Source organism: Indicator indicator, chromosome 6 (genome assembly GCF_027791375.1).
Source record: "Indicator indicator isolate 239-I01 chromosome 6, UM_Iind_1.1, whole genome shotgun sequence".
NCBI classification, from domain to species: Eukaryota; Metazoa; Chordata; class Aves; order Piciformes; family Indicatoridae; genus Indicator; species Indicator indicator.
The window spans coordinates 1,171,143-1,188,413 of NC_072015.1; the positions used below are offsets into that span (position 1 = coordinate 1,171,143).

General features: G+C 52.3%; 1 protein-coding gene across 2 annotated transcripts in view; it reads right to left on the minus strand.

Annotated features, from left to right (window-relative positions):
* The window catches only part of CDH12 (cadherin 12), a 70,835-nt gene that overhangs the window by 10,302 nt on the left and 43,262 nt on the right, over positions 1–17,271 (minus strand). For both annotated transcript variants that reach the window (XM_054381790.1, XM_054381789.1), the window contains 4 exons: positions 16,707–16,874; positions 8,171–8,358; positions 6,538–6,791; positions 432–568 (listed from right to left, as the gene is read on the minus strand). In XM_054381790.1, coding sequence (XP_054237765.1) covers positions 432–568; positions 6,538–6,791; positions 8,171–8,358; positions 16,707–16,874 — 747 coding nt within the window. The remainder of the gene's footprint in view (positions 1–431; positions 569–6,537; positions 6,792–8,170; positions 8,359–16,706; positions 16,875–17,271) is intronic.

The window sequence follows — 17,271 nt, forward strand, 5'->3', positions numbered from 1 at the left end:
GGACATCTCCTGGAGAACCCTTCCTGTGCAGAGCTCTTTGGACACCTCCTGGAGAACCCTTCCTGTTCAGGACTCTTTGGGCATCTCCTGGAGAACCCTTCCTGTGCAGAGCTCTTTGGACATCTCCTGGAGAACCCTTCCTGTGCAGGACTCTTTGGGCATCTCCTGGAGAACCCTTCCTGTTCAGGACTCTTTGGGCATCTCCTGGAGAACCCTTCCTGTGCAGGGCCCTTTGGATATCTCCTAGAGAACCCTTCCTGTGCAGGGCCCTTTGGATATCTCCTAGAGAACCCTTCCTGTGCAGGGCCCTTTGGACATCTCCTGGAGAACCCTTCCTGTGTGGAGCCCTTTGGATATCTCCTGGAGAACCCTTCCTGTTCAGGAAGCCACATCAGGATGTTAATTCATGTTTTCTCCCCCCTCATACTTACTAACTTTACTTGCAATGATGGAGAAGTTGTACTGGGCTATGCTTTCCCTGTCCAGCAGCTCATTGGTGGCAATGGTTCCTTCTGTGGCATCTATTGTGAAGAAGCTGTCCATGTCATTCTTCCAGTCAATGAAGTACCTGGGTGTGAAGAAGATGAGGCAAAAGGGATGCAAAACCTGCAGGGATGGCTCCTCTGTCACAGAAGCAGCCAAGCCAGCTCAGGTTTTTGCTGGTTTTCCCTTCCCAGCTCCTAGCATCCTTGCAGGAAGGAGCCAACAACCAGGCTTGATTGGTTTATGGCTTTGGATTTTGGCAGAGCTGGGATGCTGAAAGGAGAGAGGAAAAGATTGGCTGGGGTTCATGTGGCTTGAAAAGTCTGAGCCTCCAGAATCATGGAATGGTTTGGTTTGGAAAAGGCCTCTGAGATCATCCAGACCAAGCAGCAACCCAACCCCACCATGGCTATCAAACCATGGCCCCAAGTGCCATGGCCACACAGTTCTCCAACACCTTCTCCAGGCATGGGGACTCCATCACATCCCTGGGCAGCCTCTTCCAATCCCTCACCACTCTTCCACCAAAGAAATCTTTCCTCCCCTCCAACCTAACCCCCCCCCCCAGCATAATTTCAGGACATTTCCTCTCCTTCCATCACCTGAGACTAGGGAGCAGAGCCCAACCCCCACCTGACTGCAGCCTCCTCTCAGGGAGCTCTAGAGAGCAATGAGGTCAGGGAGGTGGAGGTTTGGCTCTTGTCCCTTGTCTGAGGTGACAGAAGTAGAGGCAATGGTCTGAAATTGTGCAGGGGAGGATGAAAAATTTCTTGGAGAGGATGAAAAATTTCTTTGCTGGAGGAGTGACTTTGATAAAGTGTTTAGGCAAGAAGCAGGAGGAGAGCAGACCTAGGAGCAGCAACCCAACAGGAATAAACTTTGCTTGCTTTGGTTTTTGCATCATGGAATCAAAGAATGGTTTGGGTTGGAAAAGGCCTCTGAGATCATCCAATCCAACCTTCAACCCAACCCCACCATGGCCACCAAACCATGGCCAAGTGCCATGGCCACAGGTTGCTTGAACACCTCCAGGCATGAGGACTCCACCACCTCCCTGGGCAGCCTCTGCCAATCCCTCACCACTCTTGCAGCAAGGAAATTTTTCCTCCTCTCCAACATAACCCTCCCCTGGCACAGTTTCAGGCTGTCATGCAAATCTCAGCTCTGATCTACAGTTTTGGATACCATAAAAATGCAAATATTTCATATTTTACCCCAGGGGAAAAAAAAATAAGGAAGGAAACTGCTGACACTGAGACAATGAAAGAATAAGCAAAGAGCAGCAGCAGTGATGCTGAGTCTGCAGAAGGCTCTGGAGAGCTTAGGGCTGGGTGGTCAGCTGGGTCTGGAAGGGGAAGCCCTCAATGAGGTCAGGACTGGGAGGCTGCAGGGTTGCTTTGAAGCTGGTTTAGTGCAGCAGTCACACAGTCAGAGGTTGTTCAGGACACTCCAGGGAAATCCTGGAATGGCTCAGGCTGGAAGGGAGCTCAGAGATCATCCAGCTCCAAGCTCCCCTCCATGCCCAGGACACCTCTCAGCTAGACTCAGCTGCTCAAGGTCTCATCCAGCCTGGCCTGGAGCACCCCCAGGCAGGAGGCAGCCACAGCCTCCCTGGGCAGCCTGTGCCACAGTCTCACCCCCCTGGCACTGCAGAACTTCTGCCTCAGCTCCAGCCTCCCCCTGCTCTGCCTCAGCTCCAAACCATTCCCCCTTGGCCTGTCTCCAGACCCCCTCAGCAAAAGTCCCTCTGCAGGATCCCTTCCTGCAGGATGCCTTCAGGTCCTGGCAGGCAGCTCTGAGGTCCAAAACTAAAGGGCAGGCAACCAGAGAGAAAATGAAAGCAGCTGTCCAAGCAGCCAGGGATCAGCTGAGCAAAGACAAAGCCTTGATAGCATGAAACCTGTCCAGGGCCATCAAGGGTCACCAGAAAAGTCCTTTTATGTCAGTGTAAAGAAAGGAAGGACAGGAAAAATGTGGGTGAGGAGCCCTGGTCACACAGCATAAGGAGAAAGCTGAGGTACTCAGGGACTTTTTTGCCTCAGCCTTCAATGGTTTGGGCTCTAACCACACCAACTAAGCTGCAAAAGGCAAGGACAGGGGCTGGGAGAAGGAAGATATGCCCAGCTATGGACCCCCAATACAAAAGAGATGTGGGGCTGCTGGGAGAGGGTCAAGAGGAGGACCACCAAGATGATCAGAGGGCTGGAGAACCTCTGCTCTGGGCACAGGCTGAGACAGTTGGGGCTGTTCAGCCTGGAGAAGAGAAGGCTGCAGGGAGAGCTCAGAGCTTCATTTCAGTATCTGAAGGGGACCTGCAGGCAGGCTGGGGAGGGACTGTTCAGAAGGGTTTGTAGTGATAGGACAAGAGGCAATGGTTTGAAACTGGAGCAGGGCAGAGTTAGGTTGGACACCAGGAGGAAGTTCTGCACCATGAGGGTGAGCAGACACTGGAACAGGCTGCCATGGAGGTGGTTGAGGCTCCATCCCCAGAGTCATTCAAGATGAGACTCAATGTGTCCCTGGGCAGCCTGATCTGGTTGGAGGTGTCCCTGCTGGCTGCAGGGAGGGCTGAACAAGATGCCCTTGGAGGGTCCCTTCCAACCTGATGTAATCTGTGAGTCTGTAAGGGAGAAAGTCAGACTGAAAGGACCTGGAGTCTGGGTGGGCAGCAATGGTTAAAATGTTTAATTCCTCTGGAGAGGGCTGTGGGACCTGCAGCTAAAAATCATAGAATCATCACAGAATTGTCAGGGTTGGAAGGGAGCTCAAGGCTCAGCCAGTTCCAACCCCCCTGCCATGGGCAGGGACACCTCACACCACAGCAGGTTGCTCACAGCCACCTCCAGCCTGGCTGCAAAAACCTCCAGGGATGAGGCTTCCACCACCTCCCTGGGCAACCTCTGCCAGTCTCTCACCACCCTCATGGGGAAGAATTTCTTCCTAACATCCAATCTGAATCTCCCCACTTCCAGTTTTGCTCCATTCCCCTCAGTCCATGTCCAAAGTGCCACCTCCCCTTCCTAAGCTCTTTGCCCCCAGGCCTCCCTGTCAGCATCACTTTGGGTTCTCTGATGTCTATGAAGAAGGAAAATCTTCCTTCCCTCACTGAGCTGCTGCCAGCATTGGGGTCTTGTGCTGGCAGAGGAAGTGCTGCAGAAGCTCGGGGACTGTCCTGATGTCTCATCTAAATCTAATTCCTGTTCCTAATATCTAAACTAAGTCTCCCCTCCTCTAGCTTGGTTCCATTCCCCCTGCTCCTATCCCTACCTGACACCCTCAAAAGTCCTTCCCCAGCTTTCTTGGAGCCCCCTTCAGATCCTGGAAGGCCACAAGAAGGTCTCCTGGGAGCCTTCTCCTCTCCATACTGCACAACCCCAACTCTCTGTCTGTCCTCACAGCAGAGCAGCTCCAGCCCTCTGCTCATCCTCGTGGCCCTTCTCTGGACACCTTCCAGCCCCTCCAGATCCTTCCAGGAACAGAGGCTCCAGAACTGGACACAGAGCTCCAGGTGTGGATTCAGCAGAAGCATTGGGAAGCTGAATTTCACACTAAGGAAGTGGTGCCAGGCTTGACTCTGGGCAGCAGCAGGCAGAATAAGCAACTGCAGCACAGAAGTTTTCCTCACTCCTGCTCCTTGTGCCTCTCCTGGTGTCAAGCCCTTGAGAGGGTCACAGCTGGAGGTGAGATGTGTCTGCAGGTTTTTATCTCACTGTGGCTTTCTGGAACACTTCAGATCCCCACTGCTGGAGGAGAAAGTTTTGGAGTAAGAGGCCCAAAGAGACTCAGGGAGTCTATTATTGGAGCCAAAGGAAAATTGCAGCCTGTGCCTCTGGGCTGTGAGCTGCCTCTGTGCAATCACAGCAGCAGGAGGCTGGGAAGTAAACCAGGACTATTATGGTCCTGTTGTTTCTTTCCCCCTCCCTCTGGCTTCTTCCCTACCTTCAATTTTAAAAAGCTTTGCCCCTGCCAAGTTGTTCTTTGCTGCCTGGGAGCTGAATGAACTCTTCTTGATTTTCCAGCACCCTCTTGCCTCCCAAACAGGTCAGTCCCTGGAAGCCGTAAGCCATAAACTTCTTGGATCTACAACAGGTTGCCCAGGGAGGTGGTTTAGGCCTCATCCCTGGAGATATTCAAGGAGAGGCTAGACAAGACTCTGGGCAACCTGATCTGGAGGAGGATGTCCCTGCTGACTGCAGGGGGGTTGGACTGGCTGAGCTTTGGGGGTCCCTTCCCACCCAGACAATTCCCTGACTCTATGATAACTCAGCCTTGCCATCTGTTTGCACTTCCTTCCTAGTCAGACATCTCAGCCCATCACATTCATGCTCTATGGACACCTAAAAGTGATTCAATTTTATCTTTAGGAAGTCCTAAAGTCCCTTAGATAAGCACAAGGAGCAGCCTGCTCCAGCTGGAGTCTATGGACACCTAAAAGTGATTCAATTTTATCTTTAGGAAGTCCTAAAGTCCCTTAGATAAGCACAAGGAGCAACCTGCTCCAGCTGGAGCCTGTGGACACCAAAAAGTGATTCAATTTTATCTTCAGGAACCCTAAAGTCCTTTAGATCAGCACAAGGAGCAACCTGCTCCAGCTGGGGCTGTCCCTGCTCACTGCAGTGGGGTTGGACAAGATGACCTTGGAGGCTTCCTTCCATCCTGAGCCATTCTGTGGTTTTCCAAACCCAGCTGCGTGCTCCCAAATTCCACACATGGCAGCACACTGCAACACTTTGGGTTTTGTTTTTCTTCCCATCCCAAACACCTTGCAGCCACCCTAAACCAGAGGAGCCTGAGAAGAGCTATCCTGGTCCTATAATTCCTTTCCCCCTCCCTCTGGCTTCTTTCCTACACTCAATTTTAAAAAGCTTTGCCCCTCCCAAGTTCTTCTTTGCTGCCTGGGAGCTGAATGAACTCTTCTTGATTTGCAGCATCCAGAAATGAATCCCTGGAATGTTTCATTTGGGAAGGGCTGACTTGCCTCTTCCTGCAGGCTTTCTGACTTTGAATCACAGAATGGTTTGGGTTGGAAGGGACCTGGAAGATCATCCAGTTCCAAACCCCCGCCCCTTGCCAAAGCAGGATAACCAGGGCAGGTCACACAGGAACACATCCAAGTGGCTCTTGAAAGTCTCCACAACCTCTCTGGGCAGCCTGATCAGGGCTCCAGCAGCCTCACACCAAAGAAGTTTCTCTTTATCACAGAGTCACAGAACTGTCAGGGCTGGAAGGGAGCTCAAGGCTCAGCCAGTCCCAACCCCCCTGCCATGGGCAGGGACACCTCACACCACAGCAGGTTGCTCACAGCCACCTCCAGCCTGGCTGCAAAAACCTCCAGGGATGAGGCTTCCACCACCTCCCTGGGCAACCTCTGCCAGTCTCTCACCACCCTCATGGGGAAGAATTTCTTCCTAACATCCAATCTGAATCTCCCCATTTCTAGTTTTGCTCCATTCCCCCTGCTCCTATCCCTACCTGACACCCTCCAAAGTCCCTCCCCTTTCTTGGAGCTTCCTTCAGATCCTGGAAGGCCACAAGAAGGTCTCCTGGCAGCCTTCTCTCTCCACACTGCACAACCCCAACTCTCTCAGGCTGTCCTCAGAGCAGAGCAGCTCCAGCCCTCTGCTCATCCTCGTGGCCCTGCTCTTACATCTCACACTGAGGTGGAACTTCCTGGGTTCCAGTTTCTTCCTAACATCCAATCTGATTGTACCAACTTCTAGGTTTGCTCCATACCCCTAGTCCATGTCCATAGTGCCACATCTTCTTCCTAATCTCTTCCCCCCCACCCCCACCCCCCCCCAGGCCTTCCTTTCAGCATCACTTTGAGTTCTCTGACAAGATAGTGAGGGAAGAAAATCTTCCTCACCTCACCATAAGGGTGAAGAACTTCTTCCTAACATCCAATCTGAGTCTACACACTTCTACTTTTGCTCCATTCAGTTAGTCCCTGCCCAAAGTGCCACATCACCTCCCTAACCTCATTTTTTCCCCCCAAGCCTCCCTGTCAGCATCACTTTGGGTTCTCTGCTACTGCAGGAGGAAAATCTTCCTTACCTCACTGAGCTGCTGCCAGCATCGAGGTCTTGTGCTGTCACTGCCCCTATGATGGTCCCCACAGGAGTGTCCTCATACACCTCCATGGTGTAGAGAGGTTTGCTGAAGACTGGAGGTTCATCCATGTCCAGCACATTGATCTTCACAGTGGCAGTGTCTTTGAAGGGCCCCACGGAGTGAAAGCGATGATCCAGGTGGAGGTTGGAGGCCTCCACCTTGAAGGTGTAAGCCTTCTTGGTCTCAAAGTCTAAGGGCTGTGGAAAGAACAGAGGGAGAAGGTCAGGCTGGGCTTAAAATTCTGCTACTCCATTGCTGCCACATGTGGAGAGCCACACGAGCAGGAGGAAAGCCTTTGGCACAGTGTCCCACAGCATCCTGGGGGGCATTCAGAGGAGTGTGGCCAGCAGAGCCAGGGAGCTTCTCCTCCCCCTCTGCTCTGCCCTGCTCACACCTCCCCTGCAATATTGCATCCAGCTCTGGGCTGCCCAGGTCAGGAGGGACAGGGAGCTGCTGGAGAGAGTCCAAGGGAGGGCTGCAAGGATGCTGAAGAGCCTGGAGCAGTGCCTGGGGAGAAGAGGCTGAGAGCCCTGGGGGTGCTTAGTGTGGAGAGGAGAAGGCTGAGAGGGATCTGCTCAATGTCTCTCAAGAGCTGAGGGCTGGGGGTCAGGAGGGAGGGGACAGGGACAGGCTCTGCTCAGCTGCAGCCTGGCATAGGACAAGAGGCAATGGAAGGAAACTGCAGCCCAGGAGGTTCCACCTCAGCAGGAGGAGGAACTTCTTCCCTGGGAGGGTGCCAGAGGCCTGGAGCAGGCTACCCAGAGAGGTTGTGGAGTCTCCTTGTCTGGAGCCTTTGCAGCCCTGTCTGGATGTGTTGCTGTGTGCCCTGTGCTGGATTCTCTGGTCCTGCTCTGGCAGGGGGGTTGGACTGGAAGCTCTCCAGAGCCTTGGTATCAATCCAGGCTGGGGGTGATGAGTCTGAGAGCAGCCCTGCAGAGAAGGATTTGGGGGTGCTGGGGTGGGGAGAAGCTGGACAGGAGCCAGCAATGGGCATTGGCAGCACAGAAGGCCAAGGGCAGCCAAAGGCTGGCCTTGGCCTTCTGCGCTGCCAGTGTCCATTGCCAGAGCTGGAGAGAGAGGATCCTGCCCTCTGCTCTGCTCTGGGGAGACCTCACCTGCAGGGCTGGGTCCAGCTCTGGAGCCCTCAATACAAGAGAGACATTGACCTGAGTAGGATCTGATCAATTCTTCAAAGCAGGGTGGGACCAGGGATATGACAAGGGGTAAGGGGCACAAACTTGCCAACCAGAAGTTCCACCTGAAGATGAGGAGGAAGTTCTTTAATTCAAGGGTGGTGGAGCCCTGGAGCAGGCTGCCCAGGAGTCTCCATGGCTGGAGTCATTCCAAACCCAGCTGGATGTGTTCCTGTGGCACCTTGGCAGGGGGGAGGTTGGACTGGATAACCTCCAGAGGTCCCTTCCAACCCTTCCCATGCTGTGAGCCTCTGCCTACAAGCAGAGATGCTCCTGAGGACACCACCTCCTGTGTGTTACTCCTGAGTTGCAATTCCTCAACTTTTCCTTCTCTTCCCTATTTCCTCACCAAGGTTACCTACACCCCAGGGGTGCCACCCTACCTTCTTCAGTCTGATGACTCCCTCCTGGGTGTTCTCATCTGTGGTGATGTCAAACAGGTTGCCACCATCCCCTGGCATGATGTTGTACTCAATCTCTGCATTCTTCCCAAAGTCAGGGTCCACTGCTCTGATCCTTCCGATGGCAGATCCAACGTGGGAGGACTCAGGGACCTTCAGATGGAAGATACCTGGGACAGAAGGGGCAGGCAGTCAGAGAGCCATTCTGGGGATGAATCCATCTCAAAGCAGAGGAAAAGCAGATCCCTCTCTCCAGCAGATCAGCTCTGCCACCCAGTTTAGTGTCAGGGAACCATAGAAGGGTCTGGGTTGGAAGGGAGCTCCAAAGGTCATCAAGTCACAGAATCACAGAATTAACCAGGTTGGAAGAGACCTTTGAGACCATCAAGTCCATGGCACTGAGGGTGTCTCAATCCCCTCACCCACAGCATTGAGAAAGACATTAAAGAGAAGTGGCCCCAAGCACTGAGCCCTGGGAAGCAGCACTTGTGACCAGCCACCACCTGGACTTAACTCCATCCCCACCACTCCTTGAGCCTGGCCATCAGCCAGGGTTTAACCCAGCAGAGCATCCAAGCCATCAGCAGGCAGCACCTCCAGGAGGAAGCTGGGGGAGACACTGTCAAAGGCTCCACTGAAGTCCAGGCAAGCAAAACTCCCAAACATTCCCTCACCCACAAAGTTCCCAGGAGGAAATCTCTTTCCTGTTTCAGGACCTTGTGAGGCCACACCTGGAGCTCTGTGTCCAGTTCTGGAGCCTCTGTTCCTTGAAGGATCTGGAGGGGCTGGAAGGTGTCCAGAGAAGGGCCACAAGGAGGAGCAGAGGGCTGGAGCTGCTCTGCTCTGGAGACAGCCTGAGAGAGTTGGGGTTGTGCAGGCTGGAGAGGAGAAGGTTCCCAGGAGACCTTCTTGTGGCCTTGCAGGATCTGAAGGGGGCTCCAAGAAAGCTGGGGAGGGACTTTTGAGGGTGTCAGGGAGGGATAGAAGCAGGGGGAATGGAGCAAAACTAGAAATGAGGAGATTTAGTTTAGACCTTAGGAACAGGAATTAGATTTAAATGAGACACCAGGACAGTCCCTGATCTTCTGCAGCACTTCCTCTGCCAGCACAAGACCCCAATGCTGGCAGCAGCTCAGTGAGGGAAGGAAGATTTTCCTCCTTCAGTAGACATCAGAGAACCCAAAGTGATGCTGACAGGGAGGCCTGGGGGCAAAGAGCTTAGGAAGGGGAGGTGGCACTTTGGACATGGACTGAGGGGAATGGAGCAAAACTGGAAGTGGGGAGATTCAGATTGGATGTTAGGAAGAAATTCTTCCCCATGAGGGTGGTGAGAGACTGGCAGAGGTTGCCCAGGAAGGTGGTGGAAGCCTCATCCCTGGAGGTTATCACAGCCTCACAGCCTCACAGACTCACAGTCTCACAGTGTATCAGAGGTTGGAAGGGACCTCCAGAGATCATCAGGTCCAACCCCCCTGCCAGAGCAGCATCACTCTGGGTAGTCTGCACAGGAATGCATCCAGGTGGGGTTGGAAAGGCTCCAGAGAAGGAGACTCCACAACCTCTCTGGGCAGCCTGCTCCAGGCCTCTGGCACCCTCCCAGGGAAGAAGTTTCTTCTCATGTTCAGCTGAAATCTTCTCTGTTCAAGTTTGAACTCATTGTTCCTTGTCCTATCACTGAGCACCACCCAGCAGAGCCTGGCCCCCTCCCCTTGCCCCCCAGCCCTCAGCTCTTGAGAGACATTGAGCAGATCCCTCTCAGCCTTCTCCTCTCCACACTAACCACCCCTAGGGCTCTCAGGCTCTCTTCCCAGGGGAGATGCTCAAGTCCCCAAATCCTCCTGCTTGCTCTAAGGCTGCTGTGGTGTGAGGTGTCCCTGCCCATGGCAGGGGGGTTGGAACTGGCTGAGCCTTGAGCTCCTTTCCAGCCCTGACAATTATTCTGTGGTCTCAGGCACCTTGGGCTTGGCATTTCTCTGGGAGGTGTCTCAGAAGCATTCTGGTGCCCAGGCTGTCACCAGGGAATAAATCAACACAATTCTCTCCTCTCTAAGACCCAAATTGCCTGATGGATGTGAGACATAAAAGTGATAAAAAGGATGTTGCTGGGGATGGGGGACAGAGCTTTTCATGCTCTGCTTAACACCTCTGCTCCTTAAACACCTGCTGGGAGCTTTCTCATCTTCTCTTTATTACCCTGGCACGAAACACAGCAGCACCAATTTGACTCCAGTTCCTTCCCTCTGAAGAATGTGGTCAAACCATTTACTGTGGGACCTAAGCCAAGGGCTTTAAATCGTTTCTATTGAAACAATCATTTTTCTCTCCATCAGCCAAGGAAATCAGGTCCTTATCTTTAGCCACAAAGTTATACAATGGCTCAGGTTGGAAGGGAGCGCAGAACTCATCTCCTCCAACCTCCCCTCCATGCCCAGGGACACCTCTCAGCTAGACTCAGCTGCTCAAGGTCTCATCCAGCCTGGCCTGGAGCACCCCCAGGCAGGAGGCAGCCACAGCCTCCCTGGGCAGCCTGTGCCACAGTCTCACCCCCCTGGCACTGCAGAACTTCTGCCTCAGCTCCAGCCTCCTCCTGCTCTGCCTCAGCTCCAAACCATTCCCCCTTGGCCACTCTTGCAGCAAACAAACTTTTCCTCCTCTCCAACCTGACCCTCCCCTGGCACAATTTCAGGTCAGTTCCTCTCCTTCTGTCACCTGAGATTAGGGAGCAGAGCCCAACACCCACAACCCCCACCTGACTGCAGCCTCCTTTCAGGGAGCTGTAGAGAGCAATGAGGTCTCCCCTCAGCCTCCTCTCCTCCACACTGAACACGCCCAGCTCCCTCAGCTGCTCCTCCCCAGACCTGTTCCTGTGAGGAGAAGATGAGAGCCCTGGGGGTAGTTAGTGTGGAGAGGAGAAGGCTGAGAGGGATCTGCTCAATGTCTCTCAAGAGCTGAGGGCTGGGGGTCAGGAGGGGGGGGACAGGGACAGGCTCTGCTCAGCTGCAGCCTGGCATAGGACAAGAGGCAATGGAAGGAAACTGCAGCCCAGGAGGTTCCACCTCAGCAGGAGGAGGAACTTCTTCCCTGGGAGGGTGCCAGAGGCCTGGAGCAGGCTGCCCAGAGAGGTTGTGGAGTCTCCTTGTGTGGAGCCTTTGCAGCCCTGTCTGGATGTGTTGCTGTGTGCCCTGTGCTGGATTCTCTGGTCCTGCTCTGGCAGGGGGCTTGGACTGGAAGCTCTCCAGAGGTCCCTTCCAGCCTCTGACATCCTGTGAGGCACAGAAGCCCTTCCTGAACTGTCAGCTGCTGTGCCCCAAGGTGGGCTGCATGGCCTGGATTGCAAAGCAGAGGCTGAAGAAAAGCTACAAAGACATTTCAGATGCCAGCTGTGCTCTGCAGAGAAGCTAGCCAGCAGAGCATGGCCTATTTCCATACTATTAAATCCTTTTAACCACCCCAAAATAGGTCAGCTTTGTGGAAAGGGACTGCAGGGAACAGCTCCTCAGCTGCAATTAGGTCCCCAAAGGCCTGGAATTGCTCTGAGGAAGCTTCACTTGATGTTGGTCAAAGCTGTGCCCAGAGATGCTGCTCATGGTGCAGAACTTGCTCCTCACATTCAACCTAAGTCTCCTTTAATCTCAAACCATTGCCCACTTCAGGCCTTTGCCAGCAGTTCCTCTGCAGCCTTCTTGTAGCCCCCTTCAGGTCCTGGCAGGCTGCTCTAAGGTCTCCCTGGAGACTTCTCCTCTCCAGGCTGCACACCCCCAGCTCCCTCAGCCTGTCCTCAGAGCAGAGCTACTCCAACCCCCTGAGCATTTTCCTGCCCTCCTCTGGACCCTCTCCACCAGGTCCATGTCCTTCCTGTGTTGAGGGCTCCAGACCTGCACACAGCACTGCAGGTGAGGTCTCAGCAGAGCAATGCAACCCTGCTCTACTCAGTTCCTAACCATTGGCCTGTCTCCAGACACCCTCAGCAAAAGTCTCTCTGCAGCCTTCCTGAAGGATCCCTTCAGCTGTTGCAAGGCAGATCTAAAGTCCCCCTGGAGCCTTCTCTTCTCCAGGCTGAACACCCCCAGCTCCCTGAGCCTGTCCCCCCAGCAGAGCTGCTCCAACCCCCTGAGCATTTCCATGGCCTCTCTGGACCTTCTCCATTCAGTCCCTTATGTCCCTTAGTGTCTTGGAGCACAGTGTTTAGATAATTAACAAAGGTGGATGGAGTAGATCAGAGTTCCACCTCCCCTTCCCACCTGGAGCCTTCTCCTCTCCAGGCTGAACACCCCCAGCTCCCTCAGCCTGTCCCCATAGCAGATCTGTTCCAACCCCTGGGTCTCTTTTGTGGCCCTCCTGTGGAGCTGCTCCATCAGGACCATTATGTCCCTCCATGACTTATGGTGCAGTGGTCAGAAAAATGACAAGGAGTAGACCACAATTCAACCTCTGCTTCCCATTCTGATTCACAGCAAGCTCTGCCCTGGTCTCACACCTCCAGGAAGGTCTGCAAGCATAAAAATCACAGAACCATTGAATTGTCAGGGTTTGAAGGGACCCCAAGGCTCATCCAGTTCCAATCACCCTGCCATGGGCAGGGACACCTCACACAACCTCTGCCAGTCTCTCCCCACCCTCATGGGGAACAACTTCTTCCCAACATCCAATCTGAATCTCCCCACTTGCAGTTTTGCTCCATGAAAGCTGAGGAGCTGCAAGCTGTGAACCATCCCCATCACTAATGGATGATGCCAAAGAGCTCACAAAGGTTTCCAAAAGGCAGAGCAAATGAGTTTTACACAGCCAAGTGTTTGAAAAACAGGAATTTGATGAGAATCCTCTGAAAAGGAACAGAAAATACCCAAGGCCACCCCAGCTGGCCTCCCAGGCTGCCTTCTGCAGACAAGAATTGCCTCTCACAGGCTGTGAATAATGGATCCAGCCTGCCTCAGCTCTTGGAACTGGATGAGCCTGAAGGTCCCTTCCAACCCATCCCATTCTATGACTCTATGACCTTGAAGATCCTTTCCAACCCAACCCATTCCATGACTCTATGACCTTCAAGGTCCCTTCCAACCCATCCCATTCTATGATTCTATGACTTTCAAGGTCCCTTCCAACCCAAACCATTCTATGAACTTATGAAAATAAAGCAGCTTTCAAGCACTCTATTCAAAGGCTTAATTGTGCTAAACCAAATTTTCCTTTCCTGCTTTGAATGTCATTTCCATGTCAGAATAAAAGAATATTTTTTCCCTTTCACAAAATCAGAGAATGTTAGGGGCTGGAAAGGACCTCAAAAGCTCATCCAGTCCAACCCCTACCTTTCAGAGCCCTTTTTTGGGGGGAGGTAGGGGGGAGGAGAAGTAGGATCTTGGCAAGCCTCAAACTTTTATTTGAAATATTGATGTTTTTTTTTTTAATATTTATGAGGAACTTTCTCTCTTTCAGAAGGAAACATTTCTGCCGAGCAATGCAGAAAAGTCAGAGTGCTAATGAAGAGTCAGAAAAGACTTTGGGGAATACATTTTTTTTCCCTTTTTCTACTAAGAAAATAAATTCAGATTCAGGGTTTTTTTTGTGTGTGTGTGTGTGATTTTTTTCTTTTGTTGTTCCCCTTGTAGTCATAAAGAAAGACATCAATTTTTCTGAAGTCTTCTGCAAATGTGGGGCAGGAGATCCCTGCAGGTGGAACAACTCTGACAGGAACACAGAAGGTTTGGAGGTCTCCCCCCTGTTTTGTTCCACTCCTCATTACTGGGAGGCTTGCAAGGTAAGGAAGTTCCCCACTGAATCTCTTCAAAAGCTCAGCTTCCAACAGGGAAAATGAAATTCCACCTTCAGCAGCACTGTCAGTGGGATTCCAGCCCTGGATGTTGCTCTCCCCAACCTGCCTGCCTCCTTCCAGCCCCCCCAGCTGAGATGAAGGAGCTCAGCAGCACGTGGGGGGTTGCTTTTGGCAAGCCTGTGATGCATTATTTACTCCTCCCCAAGAATTAATAAATCATCTTCTCCCCAGCTTCTGCTGGGCAAACCTTTCACGCAGCCTGCCTCAGATCAGGAAAGGAACTTCCTTCTGTGGCAGTCACAGAGTGGATCAGGTTGGAAGGGACCTCAGAGATCAACATTCAGGTTGGGACAGACCCTCAGGATCACCAAGTCCAACCCAGAACCCTACTCTGCAAGGCTCACCCCTAAACCACAGCCCCAAGCACCACAGCCAAACCACCTGCAAACACAGCCAGGCTTGGGGACTCCACCACCTCCCTGCCCAGCACATTCCAATCCCTGACCACTCTCTCCATGACAAAATTCTTGCTGCTGTCCAGTCTGAACCTGCCCAGTGGCAGCTTGAGGCTGTTGCCTCTTGTTCTGTCACTACTGAGCTGTGAGAAGAGACCAGCACCAAGCTCTCCACAACCTCTATCCAGGGAGCTGTAGACAGCCAGGAGGTCTCCCCTCAGCCTCCTCTGCTTCACACTAACCATCCCCAGCTCCTTCAGTCTCTCTTCTTCAGATTTCTTCTCCAACCTCCACTCCATGGGCAGGGACACCTCCTACTAGCTTGGCAAAAAGAATAACAGAGGAAGCTAAACAATCCCAAGGGATTTGAGTAGATGGAGATTCATAGAGTCATAGAATGGGTTGGGTTGGAAGGGACCTTCAAGATCATCCAGTCCCAACCCCCCTGCCATGGGCAGGGACACCTCCCACCAGCCCAGGTTGCTTGAGGCTTCATCCAACCTGGCCTGGAACACCTCCATGGAGGAGGCATCCACAGCCTCCCTGGGAAACCTGTGCCAGTGTCTCCCCACTCTCACTGGCAAGAATTTCCTCCTCATCTCCAGTCTCAATCTCCCCTCTCCCAGCTTCAATCCAGTCCCTCTGGCCCTATCAGATCAAGTTTCCCTTGACAAAATAATACTTCCCACATCAAATGACAGAACTCCCCTGGTTCCACCAGACCAGCTCTCACAGGTTGGTCCTGTTGAATGATGATTTATTTCCTCTTGAACATCCGAACCTACTTCCAAACTCAGCCTTATGTTATTTCAAAGAGTAGCAGCATATCCTATTTGTTCTTTTTTCCCCCCCTATAAACTCTTCTCCCTGGATCTCCATTTCTTATCCACCTGAACCAAGAATAGAATAGAATAGAATAGAATAGAATAGAATAGAATAGAATAGAATAGAATAGAATAGAATAGAATAGAATAGAATAGAATAGAATAGATAGAATAGAATAGAATAGAATAGAATAGAATAGAATAGAATAGAATAGAATAGAATAGAATAGAATAGAATAGAATAGAATAGAATAGAATAGAATAGAATAGAATAGAATAGAATAGAATAGAATAGGATAGAATAGAATAGAATAGAATCAAGAAGGTTGGAAGAGACCTCAAGGATCATCGAGTCCAACCTGTCACCCTACACCTCATGCCTATCTAAACCATGGCACCAAGTGCCATGTCCAATCCCCTCTTGAACACCTCCAGGGATGGTGACTCCACCACCTCCCTGGGCAGCCCATTCCAATGGCCAACCACTCTCTCTGTGAAGAACTTTCTCCTCACCTCCAGCCTAAACCTCCCCTGGCACAGCTTGAGACTGTGTCCTCTTGTTCTGGTGCTGCTTGCCTGGGAGAAGAGACCAAACCCCTCCTGGCTACAACCTCCCTTCAGGTAGTTGTAGAGAGCAATGATGTTCAGAATTTGAATAGTTATGAATTTATGATGTCCAGAATTTGAATCAAGGACTGGCTGGAGAGTAGCCCTGAAGGAAAGGCCTTGGGGGTGCTGATGAAGGAGAAGCTCAGCAGGAGCCAGCAGTGAGCACTTGCAGCCCAGAGAGCCAAGCAGAGCCTGGGCTGCATCAGGAGAAGTGTGGCCAGCAGGGCCAGGGAGGGGATTCTCCCCCTCTGCTCCACTCTTCTCAGACCACACCTGGAGCTCTGTGTCCAGTTCTGGAGCCTCTGCTCCAGGAAGGATCTGGAGGGGCTGGAAGGTGTCCAGAGAAGGGCCATGAGGATGAGCAGAGAGCTGGAGCTGCTCTGCTCTGGAGACAGACTGAGAGAGTTGGGGTTGTGCAGTGTGGAGAGGAGAAGGCTCCCAGGGAAGCTTATTGTGGCCTTCCAGGATCTGAAGGGGGCTCCAAGAAAGCTGGGGAGGGACTTTTGAGGGTGTTTGGTAGGGAGGAATGGGGGGAATGGATCCAAGCTAGAGGAGGGGAGATTGAGATTGGATGTTAGGAAGAAATTCTTCCCCATGAGGGTGGTGAGAGACTGGCAGAGGTTGCCCAGGGAGGTGGTGGAAGCCTCATCCCTGGAGGTGTTTGCAGCCAGGCTGGAGGTGGTTGTGAGCAACCTGCTGTGGTGTGAGGTGTCCCTGCCCATGGCAGGGGGGGTTGGAACTGGCTGAGTCTTGAGCTCCCTTCCAACCCTGGCACTTGTGTGGTTCTCTCTGCAGGGTGTTTCAGATGGAAGCTTTCAGTGGTGCTCCTCTCAGGGTGCTGCCCCTGGAACACAACCTACTCTTGGGGAACCTGGGTGGGTTGTCGTTGACATCCGTCAGGGTGACGTTCACAGTGGTAGTCCCAGCCAGGCCTCCCAGCTGCCCTCCCATGTCCTTGGCTTGGATGAGAACTTGGTACTGCTCCTTCACCTCTCTGTCCATGTTGGGCAAAGCTGTTCTTATGACACCTGGGAGGAGAAAAGGGAGAGAGAAAGAAGAAATTAACCAAAGGTTGGTGATTGTCTACCGTGGATCTTTCATACTGGATCTCTGCCCAGTTAACTAAAGGTTAGTGATTGCCCAAAATGGAGTTTTCATGCTGGATCTCTCCCAGGTCAACCAAAGGTTGATTGTCTAGCATGGATTTTTTATGCTGTATCTGCTCCAAGTTAACCAAAAGTTGGTGATTGTCCACCATGGATTTTTAATGGTGGATCTCTCCCAGGTTAACCAAAGGTTGGTGATTGCCCACCATGGATTTTTCATATTGGATCTGTTCCAAGTAAAACAAAGGTTGATGATTGTCTACCATGGATTTTAAATATTGGATCTCTTCCCAGTTAACCAAAGGTTTGTGATTGCCCA